Consider the following 26,854-nt stretch of genomic DNA (forward strand, 5'->3'; position numbering starts at 1 on the left):
CAACAGATTGCTGTATATTAATTTTGTATCCTGGAAATCTACTGAATTCACTTATTCTTTTTTTTTAAATTTTTTTATTGTTATGTTAATCACCATATACTACATCATTAGTTTTTGGTGCAGTGTTCCATGATTCATTGTTTGTTCATAACACCCAGTGCTCCATGCAGAACGTGCCCTCCTCAATACCCATCACCAGGCTAACCCATCCCCCTACCCCCCTCCCCTCTAGAACCCTCAGTTTGTTTTTCAGAGTCCATCATCTCTCATGGTTCGTCTCCCCCTCTGACATACTCCCCTTTTCTTCCTCTCCTGTTATCTTCTTTTTCTTTTTTCTTAAAATATGTTGCGTTATTTGTTTCAGAAGTACAGAACTGTGATTCAACAGTCTTGCACAATTCACAGCGCTCACTGTAGCACATACCCTCCCCAATGTCTATCACCCAGCCACCCCATCCCTCCCACCCCCAACCACTCCAGTAACACTCAGTTTCTTTCCTGAGATTAAGAATTCCTCATATCAGTGAGGTCATGTGATACATGTCTTTCTCTGATTGACTTATTTCACTCAGCATAACACCCTCCAGTTCCATCCACGTCGTTGCAAATGGCAAGATCTCATTCCTTTTGATGGCTGCATAATATTCCATTGTGTATATATACCACATCTTCTTTATCCATTCATCTGTCGATGGGCATCTTGGCTCTTTCCACAGTTTGGCTATGGTGGACATTGCTGCTATAAACATTGGGGTACACGTACCCCTTCGGGTCCCTACATTTGTATCTTTGTGGTAAATACCCAGTAGTGCAATTGCTGGATCAAACGGTAGCTCTAATTTCAACTGTTTGAGGAACCTCCATACTGTTTTCCAGAGGGGTTGCACCAGCTTGCATTCCCACCAACAGTGTAGGAGGGTTCCCCTTTCTCCACATCCCCGCCAACATCTGTCATTCCCTGACTTGTTAATTTTAGCCATTCTGACGGGTGTGAGGTGGTATCTCATTGAGGTTTTGATTTGGATTTCCCTGATGCCGAGTGATGTTGAGCACTTTTTCATGTGCCTGTTGGCCATTTGGATGTCTTCTTTGGAGAAATGTCTGTTCATGTCTTCTGCCCATTTCTTGATTGGATTATTTGTTCTTTGGGTGTTGAGTTTGATAAGTTCTTTATAGATTTTGGATACTAGCCCTTTATCTGATATGTCATTTGCAAATATTTTCTCCCATTCTGTCGGTTGTCTTTTGGTTTTGTGGACTGTTTCTTTTGCTGTGCAAAAGCTTTTTATCTTGATGAAATCACTTATTCTAATAGACGTAGCCATAGTACTATAGCTAGGACTTCCACTACTATGTTGACTAAAAGAGCTGAGAGTGGACATCGGTGCCCTGTTCCTGATCTTTGAGGAAAGACTTTCAGCTTTTCACCATTGAGTAGGATATTAGCTGTGAGTTTTTCATATATGGCCTTTATTATATTGATAAATATTTCCTCTAAATCTACTTTGTTCATAGTTTTTAGCATGGATGGATATTGAATTTTGTCACATGCTTTTTCTGCATATATTCAGATCTCATGATTTTTATCCTTTATTAATGTGGTGTATCATGTTGATTTGCAAATTTTGAACCATTCTTTCATCCCTGGAATAAATCTCACTTGATCATTGTGAACAATCCTTTAAATGTATTATAGAATTCAATTTGCTAATATTTTTTGAGGATTTTTGTATCTATGTTCATCAGGGATATTGATCTGTAATTATTTTTTCATAGTGTCTATCAAGTTTTGGTATCAGGGTAATGCTGATTAGAAAGAATTTGGAAGCATTACTTCCTCTTTTATTTCTGTGGAATAGTTTAAGAAGGTATTATTTTTTGCTCTTTCCATAGGCTTTTTTTTTGTAGTTTCAAGTTTTTATTTAAATTCCAATTAGTTAACATAGTGTAATATTAGTTTTGGGAGTAGAATTTAATGATTTATCACTTACAAATGACACCCAGTGCTCATCACGACAATTGCCCTCTTTAATATTCACCACCCATTTAAACCATACCCCCATCTACCTCCTCTCCAGCAACCCTCAGTTTGTTCTCTTACAGTTAAGAGTCTGTTTTGTGGTTTGCTTCTCTCTTTCCCCCCCTATGTTCATTTGTTTTGTTTCTTAAATTCCACATATGAGTGAAATCATATGGTATTTGTTTTTCTCTGACTATTTCACTTAGCATAATACACTCTAGTTCTCTCCACGTCATTGCAAATAATAAGATTTCATTCTTTTTGACAGCCAGGTAATAGTCCATCACAAACACACACTCTCTCTCTCTCTCTCTCTCTCTCTCTCTCTCTCTCTCTCTCTCCCTCTCTCTCCCTCTCCCTCTCTCTCTCTCTCTCTCTTTCTTTATCCATTCATCAGTTGATGGATGTTTGGGCTCTTTCCATAATTTGGCCATTGTTGGTAATGCTGCTATAAACATCATGGTGCATATATCCCTTCAAATCAGTATTTTTGTTTCCTTTGGGTAAATACCTACTAATGTAATTTCTGGGTCGTAGGGTAGTTCTGTGTTTAACTTCTGAGGAACTCCTCCATAGTATTTTCCAGAGTGGCTGCACCAGCTTGCATTCCCATCAGCGGTGTAAGAGGGTTCCCTTTCTCTTCATCCTCACCAATCTCTGTTGTTTCCTGTGTTGTTAATTTAGCCATTCTGCCCAGATGTGAAGTGCTATCTCATTGTACGTTTGATTTGTATTTCCCTAATGATGAGTGACGTCGAGCATCTTTTCATGTGTCTGTTAGCCATCTGGATTTCTTCTTTGGAAAAAAGTCTATTCTTCTGCCTATTTTTTAACTGGATTTTGAGTGTTGAGTTTGATAAGTTCTTTATAAATTTTGGATACTAACCCTTGATCAGTTACATAATTCACAAATATTTTCTCCCATTCCAAAGGTTGCATTTTAATTGTGTTGTTTTCTTTGCTGTGCAGATTATTATCTTGATGAAGTCCCAATAGTTTATTTTTACTTTTGTTTCCCTTGCCTCAGGAGATGTATCTAGTAAGAAGTTGCTATGGCTGGTGTTAAAGAGGTTACTGCCTGTGTTCTCTAGAATTTTGATGGTTTCCTATCTCACATCTAGTTCACCTGCTATAAGCATTGCCCCTCCAGCTTTCTTTTGATGTCCATTTGCATGGTAAATGTTTCTCCATCCCCTCACTTTCAACCTGCAGGTGTCTTTTGATCTAGAATGAGTCTCTTGGAGGCAGCATATAGATGGATCTTGCTTTCTGTTTTGTTTTAAATACATTCTGATACCCTATATCTTTTGATTGGAGCATTTAGTCAATTTACACTCAGTAATTATTGATATATATGTATTTAGTGCCATTTTATTATTTGTTTTGTGATTGTTTTTGGTGATTTTCTCTGTTCCTTTCTAGTCTTCATTGCTTTTGGTCTTTCTTTCCCACTCCAAGAGTTTCCTTTAATATTTCTTGCAGGGATAGTTTAAATACTTTAGTTTTTGTTTGGGGAAACTCTTTTTATATCTCTTCCTATTCTGATGATAGCCTTGCTGGATAGACTAGTATTGGCTGTGTATTTTCCCTATTCAGCATGTCGTCAGTATATCATGCCACTCTATTCTGGCCTGCCAAATTTCTGTGGAGAAATCTGCTGCTAACCTTATTTGTCTTCCCTTGTAAGTTAGGGACTTCTTTTGTCTTGCAGCTTTTAGGATTTTTTTTTTTATCTCTGTGTCTTGCAAATTTAACTATATTATATCTTTGTGTTGGCCTGCTTTGTTGATTTTGATGGGAGTTCTCAGTACCTCCTGGATTTGGATGTCTGTTTCATTCCCCAGATTAGGAAAGTTTTCAGCTATAATTTCCTCTAAACCTTTTGCACCTTTTACCCTGTCTTCTTCTGAGACTCCTAAGATGTGAATAATACTATGCTTTATGGAGTCACTTAGTTCCCTAAGTCCACACTCATATCCCAAGATTTTTCTTTCCCTCTTTTTTGTACCCTTATTTCTTCCCCATAATTTTATCTTTCTCTATATCCCTTATTCATTCCTCTACTTCTGCCATCCTTGTGATCATTATATCCAGTCAGTTTTGATTCTCGGTTATTGAATTTTTCATTTTGGCCTGGTAAGTTTTTAGCTCTTTTATCTCTGTGGTAAGGGACTCACTCATGTTTTCTTTGCTTTTCTCAAGCCTAGCTAGTATCCTTATGATTGTTGCTTTAAATTCTGGATCAGGCACATTACTTATATATGTTTCAATTAGGTCCCTGGCTGTGACCTTTTCTTGTTTTTTTCTTTTGGGATGAATTCCTCCATCTTGGCATTTTGTCTAGGTCTCTATTTTCTTCTCTGTGTTAGTAAAGCCTGTTAGGTTTGCTGGTCCTGAAAGTAATGGTTTTATGAAGAAGCAGTCACATATTGTCCAGGGTCTGACACTTCAGGAAGGGGGCAGGGAGGGAAATGGCACTAGCCAGCTCCTTCATTCCTGGAGAGGGGAATTTGCACTTGCTGCTATCAGGGAAGCCCTCCCAGAAGAGTGAACAATTTTCCCTCTGGTGTCCCAAACGTCCTTCAGATCACTGCCTTCACACTGTCCAGGCTGCTTGCCTGCCTGGAGCAGAGCAATGCACTTTGGTCTTTATCCCAGCCAGGCCTGCTGAGTTTTAAAACTCCAAACTTTAAGGACCTGGTGTGGTGAGACCTATGCTGGTCATCTGGAGGACAGTCTTACCACATCAGGACTGATGCAAGTTTGACCCAGAAGTGCACTCACATCAGAGTGCAATATCATGGGTTTTGCAGTGAAGCCCAGTAAAGAGCCAGTGGTGTTCAGGTTAACCACCCTCAGCAGGTGCGTCTGCACCTATGCTGAGGGGTGGGGGAGGGAAATGGCACCTGCCAGGTCCTTTTTCCCTGGAGAGGCAATGCCATCTCTTTCAGATGCTCTCCACGAAGGGGGAACCATCTCTCCCAGTGTGTCTTAGGTGATCCTCAGATCATTGTAGTGCTCTATACCAGTCTCAGTGCTCTATACCAGCCATGCTCTCGACCTCTAAAACTAGTCTCTGAGCCCCACTGGTTGCAAAAACTCATGAAAGTCAGCCCCCCTTGTTTTCCAGTGTTTTCCTTGTGTAATTTCCTGTGCACTCTTCTCTCTCTCTCTCTCCCCAACCAGGGCCCTCTCCCTTCTACAGTACCTGTGATTGATCCATTTCTCCCCCAAACCATGTCTCTGCACCTCCTACCTTCCACGATGTGGCCTCCTCTCCTCTTGTTGTGTTTGTTCTGTCAGTCTTCAGATCGATTTCATGGGTATTCAGAATGATTTGATATTTATCTAGCTGTGTTTGAGGGATGAGCAAACCTAGGGTGCTCCTACTACACCATCTTAGCTCCTCCCACCCGAGGAAGGTCTTTATTAACTCTCGCTTAAATGTTTGGTAGAATTCACCTGTAAAGCCATCTTGGTTTTAAGTTTGTTGGGAGTTTCCTATTATTAGTAACACAAGTGGATCAGTAATCCATCTGTTTAGATTTTCTATTTCTTACTGATCCAGTCTAGGAAGATTGAATGTTTTTAGGAATTTATCTATTTCTTCTACATTGTATAATTTGTTGGCATATAATTTTTTGAAGTAGTTTTACATAATCCTTTGTATTTCTGTGGTGTTGGTTGTAACTTCACTTTCATTTGTGATTTTGTGTCTTCTCTTTTCTTAATAAGTCTGGTTAAAAGTTTGTGCATTTTATCTTTCCAAAGAACAGTTCATTTCTATTCTTTTAGTCTCTTTCATTTAATTCTGCTTCATTCTCTCTTATTTTTTCCTTCTCTGAAAAACTTTGGGTTTTGTTCTTCTTTTTCCTTTAGGTATAAGGTTAAATTGTTTGAGATTTTTGTTATTGTTGTTTCTTGAGGTGGGTTTTAAGAAACAAAACTTCTTAGAACTGTTTTTGTTGCATCCCAAAGATTTTGTTGTGTGGTTTGCATTTGCTTTTGTCTCAAGATATATTTTTAAAGATTTTATTTATTTATTTGACAGAGAGAGACACAGCAAGAGAAGGAACACAAGCAGGGGGAGTGGGGGAGGGAGAAGCAGGCTTCCTGCTAAGAAGGGAGCCCGATGTGGGGCTCGATCCCTGGACCCCAGGATCACGACCTGAGCCGAAGGCAGACGCTTAATGACCGAGCCACCCAGGCACCCCCAAAATTTTTTTGATATTCTTTGATTTCTCCATCGACTTATTAGTTATTTAGTAGCATGTTATTTAGCCTCCGTGTATTTTTGTTTTTTCCTTGTGATTGATTTCTAGTTTCATGCCATTTGGGTAAAAAAGATGCTTGATTTGATTTCAGTTTATTTCAATAAATTCAATTTATTAAGACTTGTTTTGTGGCCTAACATGATCTATCCTGGAGAATGTTTCATGTGCAGTTGAGATGAATGTATGTTCTGTTCATTTTGATAGAAAGTTCTGTAATCTCTTAAGTCCATCTGGTCTAATGTGTCATTCAAAATAACTGTCGCCTTATTGATTTTCTGTCTGGATGATCTATCCATTGATGTAAGTGGGATGTTAAAATCCCTACTATTATTGTATTACTGTGAGTTTCTCCCTTTATATCTCTAATATTTTCTTTATATATTAGGTGCTCCTACACAGGTGCACAGACACTTGAAAGATTATGTCCTCCTTTTGGATTGATCCCTTTGTGATTATGTAATGCCCTTCTTTGCCTTTTATTGCAGTCTTTGTTTTAAAGTCTATTTGGTCTAACATAAGTATTGCTACCTGACCTCTTTTTTTTTTTTTTTGTCTATTCAGTCACCCTGTGTTTTTGATTGAAACATTTAGTCCATTTACATTTAAAGTAATTGTTAATAGGTATGTACTTATTATCATTTTCTTAGTTGTTTTTGTAATTCTTCTCTGTTCCTTTCCCCTTCTCTTGTTTTCTTCCCCTGTGATTTGATAACTCTCTTTAGTCTTATGCTTAGATTCCTTTATCTTTATTTTTTTGTGTGTCTATTACAGGTTTTTGGTTTGTGGTTGCCATTAGGTTCATATATAACAACATATGTATATAGCAATAGGTTCATATATAACAGTGTATGTATATAGTAGTGTATATTATGTCGATGGTCATTTAAGTTCAAATACGTTCTGTATACACTACATTCTTACTCTGTCCCCTTCCTACATTCTATATATATGATGTCATATTTTACATCTTTTTATTTTGTGTATCCCTTAACTAATTTTTGTAGATATAATTGATTTTACTACCTTTGTCTTTTAACCTTTATACTAGCTTTATAATTGATCAATCTACTACCTTTACTATATATTTGCTTTTCCCAGTGAAATATTTTCCTTTCATATATATATTTTTTTTTAATTTATGGCCTTTTCCACTGAAAGAAGTCTTTTTAACCTTTCTTTTAAGGCTTGCTTAGTGGTGATGAACTGCATTAATAATTTTTTCCCCCCCAGTCTGGGAAACTCTTTATCCCCCTTTCAGTTCTTAATGATAACTGCTAGGTAGAGTATTCTTGATTTTATTTTTTGTTTGTTTGTTTTTTGTTGTTTTGTTTGTTTTGTTTTGTTCCTTTAGCACTTTGAGTTTATCCTGCCATTCCTGTCTAGCCTGTAAAGTTTCTGCTGAAAAATCAGCTGTAATAGTCTTATAAGTTTTCTCTTGTTATGTAACTATGTGCTTTTCTCTTACTGCTTTTAAGATTCTCTATTTTTAGTTTTTGACATTTTAATTATTATGTGTCTTGGTGTGGGCCACTTTATGTTCATCTTTTTGGGGGCTCTCCATGCTTCCTGAACCAGGACATCTGTTTCCTTTCCCAGGTTAGGGAAGTTTTCAGCTATTATTTCTTCATGTAAGTTTTCTGCTCCATTCTCTCTTCTCCTTCTGCAACCCCTATAATGTGAATGTTAATATGTTTGATATTGTCCCAGAGGCCCCTTAACCTGTCCTCATTTTTAATTTTTTTTTTTTTTTGGATGATTTCTATTACCCTATCTTCCAGATTGATGGTCCATTCTTCTGCTTCCTCTAATCTGCTGTTGACTTCCTCTAGTGTATTTTTCATTTCATTTATTGTAATCTTCAGCTCTGATTGGTTCTTTCTTATATTTCCTACCTTTTTGCTGATGTTTTCTTTGAATTCATCCATTTTTAAGTCTGGTGAGCATCCTTATGACCATTACTTTAAAATCATTATGAGTAAGACTGCTTATCTCCATTTTAGTTATTTTTTCTAAGGTTTTATCTCAGTTTTGTTTGTTCAGAACATGTGTTCTGTCTCCTAATTTTGTCTGACTTTCTGTGTTTGTTTTTATGTATTAAGTAGGTCATCTATATCTATAGCTCCTGGTCTTGAAAGTAGTAGACTTATGTAGAAGGTATCTTATGGGGCCCATAATGCAATCTCGTCTGGTCACCAGAACCAGGTGCTCCAGGGGTGTCCTTTATGTGGGCTGTGTGCACCCTCCTCTTATGGCTATGCTGATGAGCAGGGCTCACTTCAGTGTAGCTGGTTGCAATGACCAGCTGTAAGTACTGTGGGCACACTGCTGGGCGGTGCTGGCCCCAGTGTGGCTGGCTGAGAAGCCCAGCTATAGATGATGTGGGCAGGCTGGTGGGTGCAGTTAGCCCCTAGTGCAGCTTGGTGAGAAACCAAGCCACAACTGTTGTGGGTGTGCTGATGGTTAAGACTGCCTGTTCCCCACTCCCCCATCACTGGGGTAGGGGTTACTTTGGAGGTGTTTTGGTCCTGGCCAGGACTACTTGCTGGATGTGGCATGACAGTAGTGACTTTGGGAGGACTCTGGTCCCCACTGAAGCTGCCTGCCAGGTATGATGGGTGGGAAGCTGCTTTGGAGGGGTACTTGCCAGCTGGGCATGTTGGGTGGGGCAGGTTCAAAGAACACAGGGCAAGTAGTACTAGCCAAGTAGATGGAGAGTCTCAAAACTACCTTCCACTAGCATCTGCCAGTTAGGCTAAAAGGCAAGAAAAATGGTATCTGCCAGTACTTTCATTCTGGAGAAAGTTCCTGAAGTTCCCTACCTTTCCAATGCATGCCTAAAGTTAGTCAATAAATCTTCATGTACAACCCAGTCACTTTTCAAACTGCTGCCACTGTGCTGTGTCTAGGAATGTGTGAGATAGCATGCTTACCCTTTACAAGCAGAGTAGTGGAGTCTTGGTTTCTTATACTCATCCAGTTCTCCTGGAGTTAAGCACCCCTGATTTTTAAAGCTTCCAGAGTTAAGCCCCACTGTTCTTCAAAGCCAGACTTTCTGGGGTTTTGTTATCCTGGTGCAGATCCCCTGTGCCAGGGATGACTAATCTAGGGATTAATTCCCTTACTCCTCCAGGGGGACCTCTTGTCTGTGATAGTCCTCCTTGCCAGGCTGACCTCAGGTGATACTAGTGCATGCCAATTGAGAGAACCACTGTGCTAGCCAACATACATCTTGAAGAACAGGCTTGAAAAACTTGTATTATTTTGAAGTACCAAAGATGTAGCTTTAGTTTTAAAATTATTAAGTGAGAGATTACCTTTCAGAGGTTATGATGAAAAGGAATGATATTGAAATAGCTAAAATTTCATGAGAATTTTCAAAGTAATTGTTAAATTTGGTTCATTATTGAACAATGTCAAGATGAAATGTCAACTGTGACTTATTTATCCAAAAACTGTTTAAGATTAATCTCAATCATTGGAAAGCATTTACACAATGGTAAATCAATAAACCAAATAATAAATACCAGTCCATGGTTATATAAATGGATAATTGCAGATTTGAATGCAATTGTAAGTAATAATACAGAGATGTCTTGTGAAATATGACATTTCAACTACCAGGTGGAAAAATCTTTTTGACAAAACAAGTGAGAAATTACAAATGCCTAATTTGAGATATATGAAGACTATATCATTTTGTTTTCTTTATATTTAATAAGTGATTGTAAGAAAACTCAGATAAAATATTAATGGAATATGAAAAACAATAAAAGAGAAGGGACCTCCATAGACGTTCTGACACTGAAAAGTAACTGATTTGTAATAAAAATTTTCAGATCTTACTAAAGGCAGTATTTAGGAGTAAGAAAAATATAATTAATGATGAAGAATGAATTATATTAACACAATAGAAGATTTAAATTTCATATTGAACTTGACAGAGTATACCAATATTAAGAAAACATAATCTCATAAAATGCCACTTTAATGAAGACAATCATTCACTTCACAGGAAAACTTGAAATGCCCTAAAAATTCATAGGTTAGACATGAAGAGAACTTGATTAAGGGTTTTCTCAACAGAAAACGATGTAACAATCACATGATATTGGCAATAATTAATTTGAAGTGAGTCATAATTTTTTTGTTGGTAAAGGGTCTTGTCTTAATGTTGGTGGCTGCTTACTGATCAGGGTGGTGGATGCTGAAGGTTGAGGTGGCTGTGGCAATTTCTTAAAATAAGACAACAGTGAAGTTTGCGAATTGGACTCTTCCTTTTACAAACAATTTATCTCACATGCAGTGCTGTTTGATAGCATTTGACCCAGAGAACTTCTTTCAAAATTGGAGTCCATCGTCAAACCCATCAGTGCTTTATCAACTGGGTTTTTTTTAACAGTCTAAATCCTTTGTTGTCATGTCAACAGTCTTCACAGTGTCTTTACTAGGAGTAGATTCCATCTTAAGAAACTACTTTCTTTGCTCATCCATAAGAAGCAACTCATCCATTCAAGTTTTATCATGAGATTGCAGCAATTCAGTCATGTCTTCAGTTTCCACTTCTAATTCTAGTTCTCTTGTTATTTCTACAACATCTGCAGTTATTTCCTCCACTGAAGTCTTTTTTTTAATTTTTTATTGTTATGTTAATCACCATACATTACATCATTAGTTCTTGTTGTAGTGTTCCATGATTCATTGTTTGTGCATAACACCCAGTGCTCCACGCAGGACGTGCCCTCCTTAATACCCATCACCAGGCTAACCCATCCCCCCACCCCCCTCCCCTCTAGAACCCTCAGTTTGTTTTTCAGAGTCCATCGTCTCTCATGGTTCCTCTCCCCCTCCGACTTACTCCCCTTCATTCTTCCCCTCCTGCTATCTTCTTCTTTTTCTTTTTTCTTAACATATCTTGCATTATTTGTTTCAGAAGTACAGATCTGTGATTCAACAGTCTTGCACAATTCACAGCACTCACCATAGCACATACCCTACCCAATGTCTTGAATCTCTCAAAGTCCTTTATGAGGACTGGAATCAACATTTTTTTTTCTTTTTATAGATTTTATTTGAGAGAGAGAGAGCAGGGTGAGAGGGTGGGCAGAGGCAGAGGGAGAGGTAGTCTCAAGCAGACTCTGCAATGAGCATGGAGCCCAATGCGGGGCTTGATCTCCTGACCCTGAGATCATATCCAGAGCTGAAATCAAGAGTTGGATGCTTAACTGACAGCCATCCAGGCACCCCTGGAATCAACTTCTTATAAACTCCTGTTAATGTTGGTATTTTAATCTTTTCCTATGAATCACAAATGTTCTGAATGGCATCTAGAATGGTGAATCCTTTCCAGAAGGTTTTCAATTTACTTTGCTCAGATCCATCAGAAGAATTGCTATATATGGAAATTTAACTTTATGAGATGTATTTCTTAAATAAGTCTTGAAATTCAAAATGACTCCTTGATCTGTGGCCTACAGGATGGATGTTGTGTTAGGAGGCATAAAACCATTGGTTTTATTGTACATCTCCATGAGAGATGAAGTGACTAGGTGCATTGTCAATGAATAGTAATGTTTTGAAAGGAATCTTTTATTTTTTCTAAGTCTCAACATTGGGCTTAAAATGTTCAGTCAACCATGATGTAAACAAATGTGCTGTCATCAAGGTTTTGTTTTTCCATTTATAAAGCAAAGGTAGAATGGATTTGGCATAATTCTTAAGGACCCTAGGATTTTCTTAATGGTCAGTAAGCATTAGCTTCAACTTAGTCACCAGCTGCATTGACTCCTAACAAGAGAGTCAGTCTGTCCTTTGAAGTTTTGAAGCCAGGCATTGACTTCTCTCTAGCTATGAAAATCCTAGATAGCATCTTCTTCCAATATAAGGCTGTTACTTCTTATATTTAAAATTTGTTATTTAGTGTCGCCACCTTTATTATCTTAGCTAGATCATGTGCATAATTTGCTGTGGCTTCTACATCAGCACTTGCTGCTTTACCTTGCACTTTGATGTTAGGGAGATAGCTTCTTTCCTTAAACCTCATAAACCACTCTCTGCTAGCTTCAATGCCATTGGAATTTTCATGTGTCTAAATAAGTTTTATTTAGAGTTAGGGCCTTGCTCTGGATTAGTCTTTGGCTTAAGAGAAAGCTGTGGCTGGTTTGATCTTCTCTACAGACCACTAAAACTATCTCCATATCAGCAATATTATTGTTTCACTCTCTTATTATTCATGTGTTCCCTGGAATAGCACTTTTAATTTCCTTCAAGAACTTTTTTTTTTTAAGATTTTTTATTTATTTGACAGAGAGAGACACAGCGAGAGAGGGAACACAAGCAGGGGGAGTGGGAGAAGGAGAAGCAGGCTTCCTGCTGAGCAGGGAGCCCAATGCGGGGCTCAATCCTAGGACCCTGGGATCATGACCTGAGTCGAAGGCAGACGCTTAACGACTGAGCCAACCAGGTGCCCCTAAGAACTCTTCCTTTGCATTCACAATTTGGTGGCACAAGAGGCCTCACTTTTGGCCTGTCTCCACTTTCAATATGCTTTCCTCACTAAGCTTAATCATTTCTAGCTTTTGATTTAAAGTGAGAGACATGTGACTCACTTGACAGGCCATTAGAAGATTATTAATTGGTCTGATTTCAATTTTGTTGTTATCTTAGGTAATAGGAAGGCCTGAGGAGAGGGACAGAGATGTGGCAACAGCTGGTCAGTGGAGCAGTCAAAACACAAACACTTTCTCAAGTTCACTGTCTTTTATGGGCATGGTTTGCAATGCTCCAAAACAATTACAATAGTAATATCAGAGATCACTGATCGCAAGTCACCATAACAATTACAGTAATGAAGAAAAACGTTGAAATAGTGTAAGCATTACCAAGTGTGACACAGAGACACAAAGTGAGCTTAATGCTGTTGGAAAAATGATGCTGATAGAGTTGCTTGACACAGGGTTGCCAAAACCTTCAATTTGAACTACCCTCCCCCCAAAAAACCTCACAATATCTGTAAAATTCCATAAAAGTATGTCTGTCCACCTCTTAAATCTCTTGTAATGTGTCACTTGTTTTTCTGGTGTCATTTATTGCAGAACCAAAGTCAGTTGTCCTATATAATGTCTCATAATTTGGGTTTGTCTCTTTGCTTTCTCTGGTGTCATTTAACTTGTTATTCTATCTGCCTTATTTCTTGTAAATGGAAGTTAACCCTGGGCTAGTGTTTTTCAAATTTGAGAGAGCATTAGAATACCCTAGAGGGCATGTGAAAACATAGATTGCTGGGTCTAGCCCCAAGGTGTCTGATTCAGGTGGTCTTGGATGGGGGCCAATAATCTGTATTTATAATAAGTTCCCAGGAGATGCAGTCACTGCTTATATAACAAGCACTCTTTGAAAACCATTGCTTCTAGACTACTCATATTTTTAATGATTCTAAGATTGCCCAATATATTTAGTAATCAATAATATATTTTTAAAAGCTGACTGAATTCAGTAAAGTTACAAAATACCAAATATACAGAAATCTGTTGTGCTTCAACTATACTTCAATTAAAAACTTATTTCTATACATTAATAACAATTATCAGAAAGAGAAATTTAGAAAACTATCTCATTAAAAATTACCTAGGAATGAGCTTAACCAAGGAGGTGAAAGACCTATGCACTGAAAAGTGTAAGACATTGATGAAAGAAATTAAAACTGATACAAATGGAAAGATATTCCATGCTGATTGATTGGAAGAAATAATATTACTATCCCAAGTAATCTAGAGATTCAATGCAGTCTTATCAAATAAATAAAATTTATTTAGACACATGAAAATTCCAATGGCATTTTTCATAGAAATAGGAAAAATAATCCTAAAATTTGTATGGGCCCACAAAAGACCCTAAATAGCCAATGAAATCTTGACAAAGAAAAACAGAGCTGGAAGCATCATGCTCCCTGATTTCAGTATGTACTACAAAACTATATTAATTGAAACTATATAGTATTGGCATAAAAACAGACACACAGATCAGTGGAACACAATAGAAAGACCAGAAATAAACCCATACCTATATGGTCAACTAATTTGTGACAAAGCTAAGAACAGACCATGGGGAATGACAGTGTCTTCAATAAACAATGTTAGGAAAACTGGACAGCTTTTGCTTTATGCAAAAGAATAAAACTAAGCCACTACCTAACACCAAGTACCTAAATGAACTTAAAATGTTTTAAAAGACTTGAAGTAAGACATGAAACCCCATAAGAAAATATAGGCGGTAACTTCCTTGATGTCTGTGTCGGTGATGATTTTTGGATTTGACATCAAAAGCAAAAGAAACAAAAGCAAAGGTAAACAAATGGAACTACCTCAAACTAAAAAGCTTTTGCACAGTGAAGGAAACCAATGAACAGGAGAACATACTTGCAAATGTTGTATTCAATAAGAGGTTATGATCCAGAATATATAAGAACTCCTACAATATCAAATCATTTTTATATACCTGAAACTAATATAATGTTTGTCAATTATAACTCAATTAAAAAAGAAGTAACTGGCAAATTTTTAAATTGCAATTTAAAAATTAAATTATCTTCTGTACAACTCTAACATATAAGCAATCACTTATTCAGAAAACATTTATTACCTTATCCCCACTATGTGCTTGACATTGTGCAAGGTTTTAAGGATGGAAAAGACATGGTCTCTGAGTGACCCCAACATCAACTCACTCTTAGGCTGTGTGAAAGATGGACATATAAGCTAACTTGTATTATATTTCATGATCAGTGCTGTGACAGAGCTACATACAGGCTATTATGAAAGCATGGATGCCTGCCACTCAATTCATGAGAATCTTACCTTATTTAGGGCATGATAAAGAAATGAAAGGTTTGTTTTTATTTCCCTTGGCTATATATATCACAAATTGCCCCTCTAGCCTCCGCTGGGTCTCCTATCAAGCACTATGGATGGTCTTGCTCTCTGAGCCATTCTGTGCTCTGACCACAGAGTAAGCAAACAGATTATGCTTTCTTTCTAGGGCAGGGAAGTGAGGTTTCCTAGGTCCAGAGCTGGCAGTTCTATTAGGGTGATAAAAACAAGAAAAATAGAAGTGCAAATTTATTTTTCAAGAAGTCTTTGCTAAGGAGAGCCACAGGTTATCTCAAGAGGAAAAAATGGAATATGTAATCAAGGCAAAGATATACTTTTGGCCCCATGAACTAACACGTGTGTTATGAGAATAAGCAAGTTTTCATCTTCTATAGGGCCTAAGTGGTGATTCCTTAACATTTTGGTTTTTTTAAGATTTGATTTGCGGGCACCTGGGTGGCTCAATCAGTTAAGCATCTGCCTTCAGGTCAGGTCACAATCTCAGGGTCCTGGGATGCAGCCACGCATCAGACTCTTTGCTTGTTAGGGAGCCTGCTTCTCCCTCTCCCTCTGCCTCTCCCCCTGCTTGTGCACTCTCTCACTGTCAAATAAATAAAACCTTTAAAAAAAGATTTAATTTGGATTTTTTCAATTTATATCTGGAATATGAAAATAATTGCTTCTGAAACTAAGTCTTCTTAGAGTATGGTCATCCAAAGTTCTTAATAAAGTAAGGTAGGTTTATGGTGTAGAGACTGCAATATTTTATGTGGGTTGTTAAAAGACTATAGTAATTTTTATGACTTCATTCTAGATTATCATCCCAATATCCATATTCCCCATTTTTTAAAAAAGGACTTTATTTTTTAGAGCAGTTTTAAGTTCACAACAAAATTGAGAAGATGCAGAGATTTCCATACACCCCCTGCCGCTATGCATGTATAGCCTCCCTCATTATCAACATCACTTACCAGAGTGGTGCGTTTGTTATAACTGATGAATCTACAATGACAAACTATAAACATCCAAAGTCCATGGTTTATATTAGGAGTTATGGTGGTGTACATCCTATGGGTTTGTACAAATATATAGTGACATGTATGTACAATTATAGTATCAAATAGAGTATTCTCAGGGCCCTGGAAATTCGCTGTGCTCCACTTATTCATCCCCCATCCCCCACAAACCCTGGCAACCAGTGATCTTTTAACTGTTCATGGTTCTGCTTTTTCCAAAATGTTTTATAGCCCAAATCATACAATATGTAGTCTTTTCAGATTGGATTCTTTCACTTAGTAACAGGTATTTGGTGTTCCTTCACGTCTCAATTAGCTCATCTCTTTTTAGTATTGAATAATATTCCCTTATCTGGATGTACCACAGTTTATGCATCCATTCACATACTGAAGCATATCTTGATTGCATTTGTTTTAGCAATTCTGAATAAAGCTGCTATAAGATCCCTGTGCAGTTTTTTTGTGTAGACATAAGTTTTTAACTCAGGATAAATACCAAGGAGCATGACTGTTGACTCATACGATGAGTATGTTTAGTTTTGTAAGGAACTGCCAAACTGTCTTCCAAAGTGGTTTTACCGTTTTGCATTCCCATCAGCAGTGAATGAGTTCCTGTTGTTCCACATCCTCACCAGCATTTGATGTTGATGTTGATATTCCAGATTTTGGCCATTCTAATAGGTGTATAGTGGTATCTGATTGTTATTTTAATTTGCATTTCCGTGATAACATATGATGTGGAGCTTCTTTGAAATGTCTATTTGCCATCTGTTTATCTCTTTTGGTGAGTTATCTCTTAAGGTTTGGAGCCCATATTTTAATCAGGTTGTTTGCTTTCTTATCATTTAGTTTGTAGTGTTCTTTGTGTATTTTGGCTAACAATTCTTTATCAGAGGTGCCTTTTGTAAATATTTTCTCCTAATCTGTGACTTGGCTTCATCCCCCCATTTTTTAAGACCAAATAATTTTGTAGAAAAGGGGACACTGCTGACAGTCTTAAATGCTATTTCTGTAGAGAACATTTCTTTGTTGCTGTGAGAGAAGAAGTAGAGGTCATGTGTTGGTGCCTATCTCAGTCTAGCTTGAAAGAAAATGCAAATTAACATGAGAAGTAGAGAACAATGATAGTGTTTAATTCTGTGTCAAATGTCATAGTATATTAAGACTTCACAGTTTAGAGAAACATTGAAGGAGACTGAGAAAGAAGAGGGAATCTTGGTGGAAATTGAATTTACTTGGACTGGCCTTGAAAGCTAGTTAATAGTATCTTCAACAGTGAAAGAGGCAGGAAATGACACTCCAGCTGAGAAACTGGATTCAGAGTTATACAAATTTCAGATTATATTAAGGAAAAATTGATTATGTTTTAGATTTAGATTCTCAATATTCTCAGGTCTGTAAGACTGGGTCTTCTTTACCTAGAGGGAGTAGAGGTGTAAAACGATGTCATTCCAAATGGTTCTGTTTATAGCAGACGGCAAGGTTGTGTATTTCACGTGGCATGTGGAAAGAATATATTAGCCCAACATATTTGCATTCAGTGTATTGTAACATTTTTTAAAATGTTGCACATTGGCATTAAAAATATATAGTATATTTTTCAAACCTATGGAATATTTGCCTTACATTTTTTAAGGTAAATCTACCTTGTTAATAATTTGAAATACTATAATATTACAGTAATATAAAACATGTTTTTTAAATTTTAACTTTATTTTTTATGTCAGGGATCTATTCTACTTTTATTATTCTTCCTCTGATTATGCAGTAATAAGATATTACCGTGATCCTTACAACATACTACACATATGTTATCGCACATAGGCATTTTTGAACACCACTGATTTAAAATTTCCCATTGTGAGGTTCTTTCAAAAGTATTTTACTTTTTTGATTTGAGGATGCTGCTGCTGTTTACAGAGATATCTATTTCACTGAGGTCACCTATGTATCTAAATTCTCATATGTGAAATTTGGGTTGTTAATCTGGCCTAACCATGATTGATTTCTGTACCACTCCAGACACAGTCTACTGTTATTTAAGATTTAAGCAAAGAGAAAATGAAGGGGGATGGGGTGTAGAAGAGGTAGAGTATCACACAGCTGATGGGTTAATTTCAGGCACAGTTGAATCTATAATCTCAGATGATGTTATTAGGAGTCTATTCTGCTTAGCCTTGCTGGATTCAACTTGATTTCAGTTACCCAGAGGTAAAGTTGGGGCACAGCTGGGGTAGAGAAGGTTGCTGCCCGGGGATTGGCACTCTCACCTAGGGGAGCAGAGGCTGTTTCTGAAAGGCAAAGGTGCTGTATGGACAAAGAAGTAGGAGATACCACTGCAGGACCCATGGTTAGTCTTGAACATGGTTATCGAAGTTTGTGAGAACTGTGCCGGCTGGCATTCATCTTCCATTAAGCATTAGGAAGCATTAAGCTTAACGTGATTCAGAGTAAACCTGGTTCCTTTTTTCTAGACCAAAATTCAGTGCCATCCTAAGACTCACAGACAATTTAAAAACTGATTTTCAAGACTTTGTCTTATAATTAGCACCCCTAGCATCAATATTTTGTGTAGTCCTTGTTGGACAAATCAATTAAATATATCCACCCCTCAGTTTCCTTATCTGTTTAAAAAAAATACTGATACAGTTAGATTGACTAACCTCTGAGGTCATTTCTGTTTCTAAGAATATATGATTCAATGATTCTCTCGCAAAGGTGATTACAGGTTGATTTTTCTTTTTTTTTTAAGTATGTATATTGAGTGGAAACTGTCTTTGCTCTCAAAAAGCTAAATCCAATAGAACTTTCTGCAGTGATAGAAATGTTCTCTGCAGCTATTGAGCACTTGTAATGTAACTGGTGTGACTGAGGAGATGGATTTTTCATCTAAACTTCATTAATTTTGATTCAAATTAAAATAGCCACAACTCTGGGATTAACTTCTTTCAGCAAGATTTTTGAGAAACCATTGAAATTAAAAACAGAATTTATATGCTCTGCGATAAACACAAAAACAGCAATTTGCCCCTTTCTTTTCAGTCTCCTGCACATAGCTACTCAAGCTATGACTCTGGCAAAAATGAGAGCGTAGACCGAGGTGCCGAGGACCTATCTCTAAACAGAGGAGATGAGGATGAAGATGACCATGATGACCACGACGATTCTGAAAAAGTGAACGAGACAGATGGCGTTGAGGCCGAGCGGCTGAAAGCTTTTAATGTGAGTCCGGCCACCCTCCCTGTGTGGCTTACTTTTGACCACTTCACTTTCATGTTGTTGCTTGCTGGTAAATGTGGATATTCTAGAGACATGTCTGTTAATTTACAGAAGGATTTAAAAAGTACATGAAACACTCTTTGCCAACCAGACACCAGAATTGCTGTGTTTTGTTTTAGAATTTTAAAGCCAAATGTGAGCTGAAAACTGGATTTGTGTTGTGTGAGTATGCATGTTTACCTAGTGGATGAGGGGGCCTCAGCTTCTTCCTCGGAAGACTATGCCTGTCTTCAGTTATTTCTCTTGCCTTCCCGGCTTATCTAATCATGCATGACAAAAGAGTCCATTGTTTTCAGAGATTAGTGCACTGTGCAGCATAGCAATGTAGCAGTCGCATTTATCATTAATGGAGAATTTGATGGGGTGCTTAATTGTCACAGTCTACTGTTATTTCCTGATTTTTTTTTCCTACACGATAGTCTATACTTTTCTGTCTGTCTGTCTGTCTGTCTGCCTCTCTCTCTTTTTTCTCTCTATTTTTTATCCAACCATTTAGAAAGCCTTTAAAGGGTGTTTGCTTAAAATTTCTGGCTTTCCATTGCAAAGTTCTTCAGTGCATAAGGCAGAAAAGAGTATTTTCCTATCGGTAATCAAGACAGGAAGCTAGGAACAGCAGACAGCAGCCCTCCAAACCCTTCTCCTCTGTCTCCCTCTTGCCAACAGATGTTTGTCAGGCTGTTTGTAGATGAAAACTTGGACCGAATGGTCCCAATCTCTAAGCAGCCCAAAGAAAAGATCCAGGCTATCATTGACTCATGCAGGCGACAATTCCCTGAGTATCAAGAGCGTGCCAGAAAACGTATACGTACTTACCTCAAGTCCTGCAGGCGGATGAAAAGAAGTGGTTTTGAGATGGTGAGTTTTGAATCAAAACACAGCCCTAGATTCCATCAAAATCCCACATGTAAACCATGACACTATTTTTTTTTTCATCTTAGTGTCTTTTTTATTTTTTCCATAATGTCAGGTCCAAGGGGTTTTTGTTTGCTTGTTTGTTTTTTTCCCCTTCTCCTTTTCATCTTTCTGAAGTATTTATCCCCTTTGTTATTCAATGAGGAATACCTGGTGAGACCAGCACTCACAGGCACACACGGTACCATGTCACAGGAGATGAGGGGGATCTGAGTTAAAAACCAATGAGAACCAGGATCTCATTCGTGTTTGTTTTCTGTCAGTACTGAAGCAGATATAAGGTTAATCAAGTCTTCAACTGAAGCACAGGTTGTTGCTTTAGATGGTATATGAAAATGGCTTTCTCTAACCAAAGGAAATGGATGGATCCACCTAAATAATACTGTTTTCATACCAGTGTTTAATAAGTAGCAAGCCTTGAGAGTAAAGATCAGGGAATGAAAATCCTCATGTGAAAAAGAAGGCTTTGTTGTACTCAGTGTATTTGTGTACTTGTGGATGGTAATATGAGCTTTTCTATTCATCTAGGCTTTACAGATGGATGAGATTATGTTGACATTAGTTATTTATGGGTGGAAGTCAGATATCAGTGGTTTTCCAACTTTATTCTATTTCACCTTGCACTAATTGCTATTCCTAGAAATAGTGTATATGTTTACAATGTATTTTTTTAATTTTTGTTTTTTATGTATGAAAGCAGAAATGTATTAGAAATTTTCTGAAGCCTTTTTTTTTTTTTTTTTTCCTTTCTTGGCTCCATCAAAGCCAAGACTGCTGGTGTTTGTGATCAGTGCCTGTCATGTGTTAGTTGTAATGGAGTAGTGTTGGTGAAGCTAGGAGAGGTTTCAGAGATGTCATATAGGAGAAATAGGTTCTTAGATTTCAATGAAATGACAAAAGCAATAAATCCACTATCTACTATCAATTCTTCTTCACTGGCTTCTAAAAATACCTTCAATATTTTTTTCTTTTTGAGAGAGAGAGAGCGCTTGTGCTGGGGGGGAGGGGTGGAGGGAGAAGGAGAGAGAGAATCTTAAGTAGGCTCCACACCCAGTATGGAGACCAACATGGGGCTCAGTCTCATGACCCTGAAATCATGATCTGAGCCTAAATCAGGAGTCTGATGCTTAGCCCTTTGAGCCACTCAGGTGCCCCCACTTTGATATTCTTTAAAACAGCATGACTTTATAGAGAGGCAGTCTGCCTAGATAGTACCAACCACAAGGTTCAGTCCCCAGAGAGCCTGGTTTGGAGTTCTGGATCCACCACGTTGTAACTGTGTGACTGGCACGTTACTTCAGCGACCTGGACTCAGATGCCTCTTCTAGAGGTGTTAACTTCTAATTCATAAAGTTGTGAGAATTATATAAGTTGTCACTTGTAAAGCTCTGCAAACCATTTCTGACACATAGTAACCACTCCATACATCTTAACTGTGACAATATTTTCAAATATTATTCAATCTATCATCCGATAAAAGCTTCCCAAAATGTTTGTATTAAACAATCACAGAATACTCCATTTAAGTACTTGTTTACGTCTCAGAATAATAACTATATTGAAGTCAGAGTTGGTAGTGCATAAGTCATTTTAAAATCAAAATGGCATTTCTGTGCCTGATCAAACTAAATTATGACCGTAGAGGTATAGGAGAGGAGGGTTTGCTTGAAGAAAATAAAGCTATTTCTCCCATTACTGAATTATTTAAAAATTATTATTACCTACTCAATAGAAGAGAGATGACAGAGAGAGGGTATCTAAACAGGTATAAAAGCCTAGAGTCCCAGCATTGACATTTGGCTCAGAACACTCGGCAGCTGATGTAAAATTGCAATTGAACCTAAATAGGTCTCATTCAGAATACAATGTACAATATTTACTTTTCTTTTTCAGTAACAATAAAGATGATATCCTATACCAAGGTTTTTATTTTAACAGCATCTGGCATTTCCATTTTTGGAGATATTTATTTGGAGATTCTTTGGTAAAATTTATTTTCCATTAATTATTCTTTATGAGAAAAATTATCATGTAAAATTCTTAATTTCTCTAAGGCATATTTGAAACTTTCACAGGTTTTTCTATTGCTTGTATTTATTTACTTCAATATGGGCATCTATTTGTTGTATACCCTGTGCTATGCATAGAGAAGAACAAAAGTTGACTAATTCAAAGTCAAGGAGTTTTACAAACTAATCACAAAGAAATACGCTGTAAAGAAATGCTATTTTAATTAACTTTTATTTTTTATTGATTCACTTGTTCATTTATTCATTAATGTACATACCATTCTACAAAGTAATAAGCAGAAATATTAGAGATTTCTAACCAGTTATTTAGGAAATATAACATGTTCCCTGATATTATGATTCATTGAGGTGACAAGTTGTGGGAAGTGAAATACCTAAGTAATAATATAAGGCCTAATATAATTAAATGTTAAGTGAACAACATGAATGAAAATTTTTATCATAGGTTAGGGTTTTTTTTATACACAGGAATATTCTAAAATAACAAATCTACTGTTCAGTTGACACTTGGAATCTTGATTTTTTTTTTTTTAATGTATTACTTCACTGTCATGGGGCATGGGGATGATTATGTGTCATTTTGAATACTTATCCTTATCTAGAACAGATAGGAAAATGTATGACTAGGGCAGATAGTAATTACAACTAAATATTGTATGTGAATATTTTTCCCTCACTTTTAAAAATTTGATATAAAATAATATCCATAGTTTTTTTAATTGAAAGAGCATTAAATAAAAAACCTTTCTTCTATTGTGTTTTGTGTAGGTAGACATGGAAAAAAAGTCTCATTTTCAGTATGTAGTTGTTTTTACCTACAAATTATTCTGCAATACTTAACAGGTCAACAAGTCAAAATAAGAATTTTTTAATATATTTGTAAAATGAAATTAAGTGTAGGATTATTTGGGGTTTTTAAATTTTTATTTATTTATTTGACAGCATAAGCAGGGGAAGAGGGAGGCAGAAGGAGAAGCAGGCTTTCCATTGAGCAAAGAGCCAGATGTAGGGCTCCATCCCAGGACCCTGGGATCATGACCTGAGCCAAAGGCAGATGCTTAACTGACTAAGCCACCCAGGTGCCCCATTATAGGTTAGGATAAGTGTAGAATTATTTGGTAGGAGATTCCATCTTATAAAATGAAAGTGGCATTCAACAAGCTTATCTCTTCCAGTTATTTGGGGTGTCTAAGCCAGAAGACTCTTTAAGTAGAGTGAAACACAAAATACTGAATTATGTTTTGTGTTGACTTTAAGAAATTCAAAGAGGTAATCCCATAGAAGTGGTTCATCACAACATATATTAGTTGAGAATGTTGGCATTCACTTTTATTAATTTCCCACTGTCATTAATACAAAATATATGCATGGTTAATAATAATTATCCCTTAAGATTTACATGTCAACATAAATACTTTTAATTGACTTCACTGAATGTATACAAATATTAGAGTACATATTTAAGCATTTTTTTATTTCGCTAGAATTATCAAGACCCCACAGATCTTGATTGCTTAAGTAGCCACAATTTCATGCCATCACTCCAAATAGTCTCTGTAATGGGCTAAGTACAATAACTTAGTTATATAACTATAACTATATTATTCTATATTCTATATTCTTTTCGTACACTTTCACCAATTGACTGCTACTAATCCTTTCAAATCATAAAATCCTCAGTGTTGAATATCAAAGGGCATGTTTTATGAAAAATCTCATAAGTTTGATCCAGAGTACTGTTTTAATTTTCATTAGATTTTTAGAACCCAGTGAATGAGTTAAGCAGACATTAAATTAATCCTTTAACAAATATATCCAATTGTTACTGATTCACTCATGCAGCTTTGACTCTCAAATTACTTAACTAGTTTTCTAAAGAATATCTGTTGATCTAGAAAAAAAAATTGTGTTTCTTCAAGATGTTCTGATCTTAAAGAGCATGTATAACAGATAAGATCATAAAAGCAAAACTTTATGAACAAGGTGGGATTGGTCCATACCTAAGTATAGTCTGTGTTTTGTGACGTGATTTCTCTTTTTGTGTTCTGAGCTTAAGTTAGAGACTATTTCACCATGCTGCACATGTTTACATATATTTTTTATAAAACTCAAAGGATATTTCGGGGAGCCATTGTAAGACACTTGCAGCCCATAATTCCTACTGTATCTCAAATTGTGCCACTCTACCAAGATAGATCAGGTAGCCTAGATATTTGAATTCAATAAATTCAGCGTCTTGAGAATTACTTGTTTACTTACTTTTTAAATATCATGTGATTAACTATGCTTGAAGAAATAGGTCTATGACATTTTTGTAATATTTTGCATTTTTGTAATATTTTGCTAAGGATGTTGTCCATGAGGCTACTAAATGTCCATAGTATATTACCTTATTTCAGAAACTTCTTTTAGAATGTCATACAAGAAAAAAAGTGCTTCTCCTATGGAAATAGAATGTTTTTCGTTTTCTCTTTACTAGGAAAATGCAACTAAATTTGTTTACTTTTGTGCCCACTGCCAGCAAGTTCAGAGCCAAAGTTTATCTGAAGTCCTAGTTGTATTTTTGTTTAATTGATCATAGAGTGTATATTTCTTTGGTGACTCTGATATCTATTTTAGGGGAAAATGAGATATAAATTTAAAAAAATTAAATCTAATGGAAACACCGTATTTTAATACCATCATCAAAGTTCTTTATTATAGTATTTCTTTTTAAATACATCCTATAGTGCCCTCCTCAGCTATTTGGATACCTGGTCTTCTGAGAAAAGAAGACTCAACTCTTCTTTCATCAGAAAAGAAGTAATGTTTAGGAAATAGTACATTTTTTTAGGGAATTTCACTAATTAAATCATTTGCCTCGAGTTGTCTAATGTAGATGAAAGAGAGATCGGAATTGTTTCAATTTAAAACTTCTCTGATATGAGCATTGCAAAAGCAACAGTGACACTTGCTATTCATTCTTTAGCAAATGGAGATATTATAAAAAATGAATTAAAGTGCTTCTTTGAACGAAAACTTTGATTAGAGATATAACCATCCCTTCATACAAGGTCATGATTAAAAACTCTATAACAACCTGTGCAGCCATTATTCACATTATTATTTGCACAACTGTGTAGGTTTCTGTCTTTTGTGACCAATTAACTAAATGATGCTAATTAGCAAACACATTTTGTTTGAATTCCCCACCTGTTACTTGTGCCAACTTTTGGTCTCTTTTTTTTTTTTTTTTTAATAAATGTCATCTACCATTCCCCGGGATACTTTTCATGTCATCTTCTGAGTTCTTTATTCAGAGTATTTCTTTTTAATTGCATCCTCTAATATTCTCCTTAATGATTTTGCTATCTGACCTTTTGAATTCACAATTCTTTTACTTTCTCAGTTTCAAGATCTGCATCTCTATTTCACTTTGGCCATTGTTAACATGGATTTACCTTAGTCTAGTTATCAAAGAGTCTGTACAAGCAATATTAAAAACTTTGACAATCATCTAAAATTTTTCAAATATCTGCCACTGTCTTTGCAGAGGAAATGTCCTCATTGTATTTGCCCCTGGATGAGCCCGAAGCCTCTGTTCCCCCATCATTTAGCCTCCTTCAGGATGTGGCTTCATCAACCATCCCAATGCTCATATTCCCTTTTCATTGAGAGGGAAACTTCTCTTCTGACTTAAAAAAAAAAAAAAAAAGTCCCCAGACTCCAAGAAAATATTTCATCTGGTGTCTCTTCTTCTTCAGTTGAGACCATCCTTCTCTGCCAGGTTTCCTGAAAGATTATTTTATACTCACAGGTCACCAGCAACTCCCCCAGTGGTCGCTCACATCCAGACTCTGGTTCTCACGACCCTTTTGAATTGGTTCTTTAAAAGAGCACATGACTGCCTTTGTACCAAACCCAAACATTGCATCCTCAATGAGGCTCTTGTTACTCTCCCTCCTTATTTACTTTTTCTTGCTTTTGAGCCACTTGCTAAGATCCTGGGCTTGGCCATGTACAGCATCTTCCCCTATCTGCAACTGCAGAGGTCTGTTCTATGTAAGCAACTCTCAACGTTGAATCCCAGTCATCTGCAGAGCTTTTGTGTTTCATTCCAAATGTCAGCCAGATGCTGGCAAATGTATTGTTCTATCTGCAAGGAACTCATTGTATTCTTCATCATTCATCCTCTCCACTGGTCTTTCACCTCATCTACCAAATCACGAGTAAATTCCTCTTGACTTGCCTCTTTCTGGTAATAGTGCCACTAATTGTTGTTTTTACAGCAGTGCTCATAAACCTGGAATGAGATCGGACTCTTTCTTACACTTATGGCTTGCATCTTACCACTCACTGAATTTCGTTTATTTTCTTTGCTGTGATTCCTGAATCAGTCCAATAATTTTGACTTTTATCAGCTACCATTTTAGTTCTAGCCCTTCATGCCTCATACTTATACTCTGACATAATCATAACT

At 36.7% G+C, this 26,854-nt stretch overlaps 1 protein-coding gene across 6 annotated transcripts in view; it reads left to right on the plus strand.

Moving 5' to 3' along the window:
• Positions 1-26,854, plus strand: part of NOL4 (nucleolar protein 4) — a 406,663-nt gene that overhangs the window by 276,574 nt on the left and 103,235 nt on the right. For 4 of the 6 annotated variants that reach the window (XM_088019707.1, XM_028098316.1, XM_028098317.1 and 1 more), the window contains one exon: positions 19,217-19,396. In XM_088019707.1, coding sequence (XP_087875833.1) covers positions 19,217-19,396 — 180 coding nt within the window. Of the gene's footprint in view, positions 1-19,216; positions 19,397-20,116; positions 20,309-26,854 lie in introns of all 6 variants that reach the window. The other 2 variants (XM_028098315.1, XM_028098318.1) reach the window with 1 other exon arrangement.

This window comes from Eumetopias jubatus, unplaced genomic scaffold (genome assembly GCF_037043125.1).
Source record: "Eumetopias jubatus isolate StellerSeaLion01/CBP00866 unplaced genomic scaffold, mEumJub1_p1.0 scaffold_16, whole genome shotgun sequence".
In the NCBI taxonomy this organism is placed as follows: Eukaryota; Metazoa; Chordata; class Mammalia; order Carnivora; family Otariidae; genus Eumetopias; species Eumetopias jubatus.